We start from the raw sequence: 7858 nt of genomic DNA on the forward strand, positions 1-7858 counted from the left end.
TTTTAAAATCAATTACACAGGAACTTATTTACAGGGTGAAGATAAACTTATCATCAAATAGTATAATTAACATGATTTTAAAAAAAAACAAACATGGAGCGCATTATAGAGAAAAAGCCATCTCCATCCATATTCTACATCTCTGTCTTGTTATCGCTAAAAAAGATTGATAAATTATATATTAATGGAAAACTTACATTGAATGTCTAGGTGTCGGTGAGTGAACATAATTACCAATTACTGTTAACTGCGCGCGAGTGGGGAATATTTGTTTTGGCAATTTTCGCAATTCCCGCCCGAACAGTATAGTGAATTGGAATATCGCGTCAATTGCTGTCGCTCGTCCGACAACAATGCTAATGGAGCGGTAATAAGAGCAACTATTTGCTTCTTGGTGGGAAGCAGCTGTAAATAGGCTAAGAAGAAGTTTTACTCTCTGCAACAACTTAGTTCTATCGTTCTTGTTGTAACCCATTTGGGTTAAATATAGACTGAAAAGAATTCGTATAGAAATCCATTGATTTGGCCTTGTAAGGCTGCGTTCATAATGTATGGCAAGGGGGGGGGGGGGGGGGAGGGGGGCAGGTGAAATGGAGGGGGCATCGGGAAAATTGGGGGATGCACGATTGTTGGAAGAAGCTACAAGCCTTGCTTGTGTGTGTGTGGGGGGGAGGGGGGGTTGTATTTTTTTTGCATGACTTTAAGGGGGGTGTTAAGAATTATTCTGAACATTTCGAATTTTCACCTGCTCCCCCCCCCCCCCCCCTTGCCATTCATTATGAACGCAGCCTAAATAAAAATATTTGATTTCTTCGGTAATCAACTGATTGTTGTCCAGTCCTGACAGCGATTTGAGTTTCCGCCCACTTTCGAGGAAGTAACAAAACACCTTTTTACAACCAAAAAGTATTACATATTTTTTCATTTATTCATTATGAATATAAGTTTGTGAAAGATACACAGGTAACCCAACTACCATGAATACGTTTCAAAACTTTAATTTTTGAACTATCGAGCCCCAAGACGTCGACAGGCTGTGACACATCCCTGTAATTGATGTATACACAACACTGAAGTCTCATTGTCTTCCCCGTGAGTTTCTGAAGAGTAGCCGGTGTCCTCCTAGTGAAGAGAAAAATTCTTATTCAGTTGCCGGTCTCTTTTAATTGTTTGTAAAGAAGCGAAAGAAAAACCGGAACTTGTGAAAAGCATTGGCCAAGTCGGGATCAGGGGCGGATCCAGGAATTTTAGAAGGGGGGGGGGGGGGGGGTGACTATTACTAAGGTTTTACCAGGAACTCGAGAAAAAGGGGGGGTTACTGTTACTGTGACTAGTCACCTACTTCACCACCCCTGGATCCGCCTCTGGGGTTCGGACAATGTCCATGATCATGACTCACGATGATCAACCTCTCAGTGGCTCCCATTTCTCTGAAGCGTGACTAATATATAACGAACCATAACGTTTACTGAAATGTAGATTTATCGTGATTTACTGCCTTTTTATATTTATATTAATTTTAATCAAGTGATGGGTGTCCAGCCCAGGCATAGACATCAATAACAACTTATCGAGGCAACTGTTGTCTTTCTAAAAATATACTACAAATATTGATTCGCAAAATATAACTCGTTTTCTCTAGAAGCTTAACATCCTTATAAGCCAAAGTCTTCTGGCTTACTGAAAATTCTACAATGTGAAGTCTTTGTTAACTAACAAAGTGTAGGATTGAAGAAGAACTGTGGGCTAGTGTCATCCTGCAAATCAGCTACTGTACAACATCAGTATCATACATAATCCACCTACATGGGCATCATAATTCATACAGCTATCTCCTTTACACATATTGATAAATGACTAGCGCATACTAGGGGTCTCCTCCGATACCTTGAATTAATCTAATGAAGTTCTTGACTTTTGTTGTAACTCACAGTTTGTGCACAGTATAAAATGATAATTGCTTTCCATGTCAACTCAACCGTGACTAGATGAAAGAGTTTGTTAGGGAAGCGGTTTGATAGCTTGATTAGTTGCTGCTTGAGCTTCTTCGTATGGTGGGGGGTTTACGTTAGGTATTGGTAGATTCTGCTGGATTTGAGGTGTGATCTGAGAAGGATTCATAGAACTTCGAGATGTTGTGTGAGCTTCGGGGTATACGGGAGGAGGTGGTTGGTCCATGGCCGCGTTGACTAAATCCTCGTATTTTGGGAGATCAGGTCCTGCTGTCGTTTCCTCGTATGGAGGAGGCTCCTGAGAGCAGCTGTTGTGTAAGTTTTGGAGTAAGTCTTCTTCGCTTAGGAAAGGTGCTTCGCCATCTGGAGGACGGTTGACGGTCTGACGAATAATGTGGTCTTCATCTCGAGTCACGGCTATTATGACTATTATACTCGGTTCCTCATATAAGTTTGTTCGGCTGTTGTTAGTCGCTGCTGGAGGTTGCACAATACAGTTTTGCTGAAAATGATTTAGCCTCGGCCTGTATCGAACCCATCGGAGACAAACAATTAAACTGGTTAGAAGTATGCTAACAACCACAGTAGCAATAAGGCCTCCTGAAGAAAATCCTGAAGACTGGTCGGTGGAAGTATAATCATAATCATTATCATTATAAGAAAACGTCGGCCTATCGATATTTGGCACAGTGAACTCTTTGAAGTTGGGAAGAGTGAACTCGTCGTAATCAGGAACAGTAAATCTGTTGTAGTCAGGAAAAGAAACCTTTGGATAATAGGTAGGAATCAGCTTCTTAGTGTTATGATTTCCATAATAGTAGCACATCAACGAATCCGCAAACTGATTATTCTAAACGGTGTCGTCTGATTCGATTCAGTGCTTACCCTTCCGCGTTGATAATGGTTCACAATGACGTCATCCAGTCTGCTGTTTGGTTTCGTGAAAACATTTCTTTGGCCAACCAGGTTTTAGAAATACCCCTAACACAATCCATTTGGTGATATCAAACACACAAAAAACAGGGTAAAACAGCAAATCTTTTGGTAATGCACTAGTCAATTGAAACCCCCGCGGCTAGCGGGGCACTGAACGGGGACGTGACGCGTTTTTGATGTGCTTTTAAGAGCATGATTACACCGGGGTTCGGGTATTTAACTAATGGTTTTCTCAGCTGGGAATCGAGCGGGGATTTTAACGCTCGTTTGAATATGTAAGGGCCTGGAAACAAGAGGTCGGCCATCTTGAAAAAACACCAAGAAGGCGTTGTGATTACAAGCACAGGCAGCCCGTAGCCTAGTACAAAGCAGTATGATGTCCTACACAAAACACATGCTCAAACAAACTTCATAGCAGTTTCTACCTATATACTTTTACACTGAACTCCACTGATAAGAACCTTTCTTAGAATTGTAGCCTAATTAATAGGTTCTTATGTGGAGAGGTCCACAACATATGGTGAGAATTTTAGCCTAACAGGTTCTTAAAAAAACCCAGGTTCTTATACGAGGGTTTTGTTCAGTCGTTTCGGTCAGTTTGAATGTAGAATCAGATCATGATTAATCTATTAAAACTACTGCTTCGCAATTTACAAGCAAAACGCTTTCGCACGATTTGAGGTTCAGCCCGGGGGGGGGGGGGGGGGGGGTACTACCCCCCCAACTTGGGTAGGGGTGTGCCGCCAGGACCTCAAAACCCTGACCCTATCCCAGACCTAAAATTTTGATTTTACATACCCTACCCCAGACTAAAACTAAGAATTGTACACCCTATCCCAGACTAAAAGACGGAAAATACGGTTTTACAATCGATTGCAATCAATATTTACTAACATTTTTATTAATAGACAAAAAAGAAAAAAAAAAAAAAATAGCGCGCGCAATTAATTCTCCCTTCGTAACGCGTGCGCTCCTAGCAACTGATACATTTAACTATACCACGCGCACATTGTTATGTTGCGTGTTTCTTGTAAAACTGTCACAACCGTTTGCCCTGATGAAGAGCAAGATGCTCGAAAGCTTGGCTTGATTTATAATTAAAAAGCTGATGAATCATAACTATCATGAACATTTTTATTGTTTTTGGTCGGCAGAAAGCGTAGCCTATTCGCCAGACAAAAATGACCAAATCGTTAACCCTATCCCAGACTAAGATAATACCCTATCCCAGACAAAATGTCCAAAAATGATACCCTACCCCAGACCCAAAAGCCGAAAAACCATACCCTATAGGGCGGCACATACCCGTATAGCAAATATAGGCGAGTACTCCCCCGGGAGGTTCAGAGCCCATGAAAATATTGAGCATTGAATATTTAGTGCATGGAACACACAACAATTGGCTCTGTGTAGCACAAGAATTTGAATGTGAATGTGCCTCCGACTACCGGGGAAAATGTCTGATTTTAACACCACTCAAATGTTAAATTACCCGGTATTTCGCGGGGGTCGGGGTTTCAATTGACTAGTGCATAAACTTATACAAAATCGTCTTGCTAATGAAGAAAATTCGTCACGCATAGACTGAAGCCGTTTTGACAGTCAACTCGACCTTTTTGTGTTTTATATTGACAGAGGGCAGAACGGTATTATCCTGATTGGCTGTTGATGGAGAGCCTTGCATGAATAGCCAAGATACATGACTGCAATAAATACATATGTTTTGGACCATGAATGCCACATTATCATGGGATCTGTACCCGGCTACTTGGTTCGTTCGCTACAAATCGGGTCGGTGGGTGCCGAGAGACGTACGGAACGGAAGTTATCTCGAGACTTTGACTTCGCAACAATAAAAAAGGTGATTGACAAGCAATTGAAGTTTTACATGGCCGTAACCAAGGGGGGTGCATTTGGTGGGCATCAGAACTCCCCCCGCCACCCCTCTTCCGCAAAAGTTGAAGGTCTGCTGACTCATTCATATCCCCCCCTCTCCCCCCTCTTTGTCCACTGCAAATGGCAGCATTCACCACCAAACAACCATTATTGGTTTATTGGATTAATCATTCATCTTTTTTTTGTTTGCTTTTTGCTTTGTTTCTGCAAATCTTTAAACCACTTTTCAAAATGGCTGTTACTTTAGACTAGCTAGTAGTACGGTATGCAGCTCATTAGCATATTAGCAAACTCGGTTGTGGGAAAACGTTCTAATAAGTATGCTAATATTCTATAAGCGGCATACCGTACTGCCAGCTAAATTATACGGAAATAATCTGCATGAAGAAGTCTTAATCCTCATACATCACAGCATTAGCATATGGCATGGTAAAACCTTTATAACATTCGAGAAGCTGTGCTCGGACTTTTTTTTCCAGATTATTCAACATGTTACCCCATATAGAATCAATACTGTGAATATTGTCAGAAGGGTGATAGGCACTCTAAGCACTAAATAAACAATAGATTATTTTAATACTACATGTATAGGTTGCACTTTTTTAGTGCTATCTTAGTTCTTACCAAGTTGCTTTATTCCATCAACGAATAAATCTCTGGTTGGAGCACAGGAAGTCCATACAAGCTTTGAGAACTGAATGTAATTTAACAAAAAAAAGAAAAAAAAAAGCTAATTTTTACTCACATGAAGTGTTGTTTACATCATCCCAGTTCTTTAGTAGTGATTTCGAGCCATTTTATAGAATTTTTGTTTTAAATCGCTAAAATGGCTCAAAATCACTACTAAAGAACAAGAATGACAATGTTAGCTTTTATTTATTTTATTGTTATTTTGTTTGTTAAATATACCTATCCCGAATTCGCTTGACTGGTCATGAAACAATGGTTTCAAGTCGAGTTTGAACTTGATGAATAAAAGAATCAAGTTCAGTCTTGACTTCAAACCATTGTTTCGTGGTCAGTCAAGCGAATTCGTGAAAGGTCTATTACATTCAGTTCTCAAAGCTTGTATGGGCTTCCTGTGGTTGGCATAAAAAAAGTAATAAAAATAGCTTACATCACAGTACCTAGCACTAGAAGCTTACTGATAATATTTGTACACATCAAGATAATTCACAAATGCATAAGATATAAGATGCACTTGGCCTGTTTGTAATTAGTTCTAATATCAATCAGAGAGGACCAGTGTCCTCATACATTCTCTATATCATTATGTGAGTTCCTAACAGCTTCAGCATAGCTTGGTGGTGGTGGTTCTACCTGTATACTGTCAATCATCTCTAGAGAATGATAGGGGGGCGGTGCATCATGATGTAAGGGTGGACTTGGAGGAGGAGTTCCAGGTTGCTGTCGTTCATTTTCTACTTCATGAGCTGCAGGGATGCTCATGGAAGGCTGTCGACGTCTTCTTGCACACCCACAGTAAAGCGTACAAGCAATACAACTTCCAATCAGCACTACTGCTGTAAAGCCAATTATCGAAGCTGGGCTGAAACTGTGAGAGTCTTCTCTGGAGTTTTCTGGTACTTCACATTCTCCATTTTTACAAGACATTGGGCATAACTTACACTTGGATGGGACACATTTGTAGTTAAAACACTCGCCGTACTTTTCATGCAATGTGTTGGCGTTGTAACAGTCTTGGTCGGTGAAACAGGAAAGTGTTCCAGGTCCAGCAGCCTTCGAGCAATATCCTTCAACACAAAACTCACTAAAACCGCAGTCCCTTGGATACTCACAGTAGCCATCACAGTTTTGCCAAGTACTACAATAACGAGTGCTGCCACCAATACAGCAGTTGTCGTATCCCGATCTGTTGCAGTCAAAGTCGTATTTACAAGATTTATTCGAGTGCGATGACTTCACGAAACATGAAGTGGTACAAAATGCGAAGACAGCCAACAAAACGCGAGATGAAAAAATTAGGCTCATCATCGCTGAAATGCCTCAAGAAAAACCCAAAGAGGTTGTATTAACAGTTCATAAGTCCTTGAACGTCTCGTATGAGTTTAGATCTATCTCGATTCCAAAACGTCAAGTTCGATCGCGATGGCTCGACCGCCATATTGGAATCCTTTATATGCCGCCACGGTAGAGGCTATTTCGCGAGACTCAAAACGACATCCCGAAAATGACGTCACCTTCGTGTTCCCGACGGATTCGCTCCGTCGTACCGACTCGTGACGTGACCAACGACAAACAAGATGACGCCGATGCGTTTCTACTACCTTTCTCTGTGCTTTTCTTATAGCTTTTCTTTTCTTACATGAGGACTACCTCCAAGTTCCGTACAAAAATAAAGGTGAAATTTTAGGCAAAGTATTTTAACAGCAATTGTTTGCAAAATCGTAACAATGTTTTATTATCGTGTCATTTTGGGACTCACGAAATAGTTGTTTAAAACTTTGGACGTTACTTCATAGTTCATAGTCTGAAGTAGGGCAGGGCAGCCAAACCTTTTAGTATTTTGAACCAGAAATCTTCGCTTTTTAAATGAAAAATGATCACCATTGTCCTGCAAAAGTGTGGATAGATTTCTTTAGAGAGATAGTTAAGAGAGACATTGACTTGTTTCTATTCATAACTTAAGTACCTGCATCTTTTCAAGATATTGCCTTTTATCAGCCTTGTTTCTGTCAATACCATGATGACAGCCATAGACCTTTTATGCCATTTATCACAGATGGTGTGCCATCAAACTCTATTCTGCTGGAAATTGTTGATTTTTCCGAACATTTGTTTTGGTTTTATTTTTATAAAAAAAAGATTTAATAAATATCTTTCACATGTAGATAGATTGATAAATCATTCAATTAATTCTATTTTTATTACTTGTTTTATTACTTGTTACAGATAAATATTCCTATCGACTATGTCTCATTTTCTCATTGGACTCTGAAGATGACTTACACTCAGGTTGTGGAAATGTCAATCACCACCAACTACAGTCTTTTTCAAGGCTACACTCACCCGGACAATCACATTTCACACCAAATTCAACTTATTTCTTTCAT

General features: G+C 40.2%; 1 protein-coding gene across 1 annotated transcript; it reads right to left on the reverse strand.

The window, feature by feature from the left end:
• Positions 1 to 5204: 5204 nt before the first annotated feature.
• Positions 5205 to 6997, reverse strand: LOC116300748 (uncharacterized). The gene has a single exon (XM_031709672.2). The coding sequence runs from the start codon at positions 6777 to 6779 to the stop codon at positions 6036 to 6038; it is 744 nt and encodes a 247-aa protein (XP_031565532.2). The 5' UTR covers positions 6780 to 6997; the 3' UTR covers positions 5205 to 6035.
• Between the last annotated feature and the right edge of the window lie 861 nt (positions 6998 to 7858).

Source organism: Actinia tenebrosa, unplaced genomic scaffold (genome assembly GCF_029948245.1).
Source record: "Actinia tenebrosa isolate PJP-AT-01 unplaced genomic scaffold, QUT_ActTen_1.0 PGA_scaffold10__47_contigs__length_13832649, whole genome shotgun sequence".
NCBI lineage: Eukaryota > Metazoa > Cnidaria > Anthozoa > Actiniaria > Actiniidae > Actinia > Actinia tenebrosa.

Coding starts and splice junctions, on each gene's coding strand:
- LOC116300748 (XM_031709672.2), bottom strand. CDS start 6,779: ATGATGAGCCTAATTTTTTCATCTCGCGTTTTGTTGGCTGTCTTCGCA.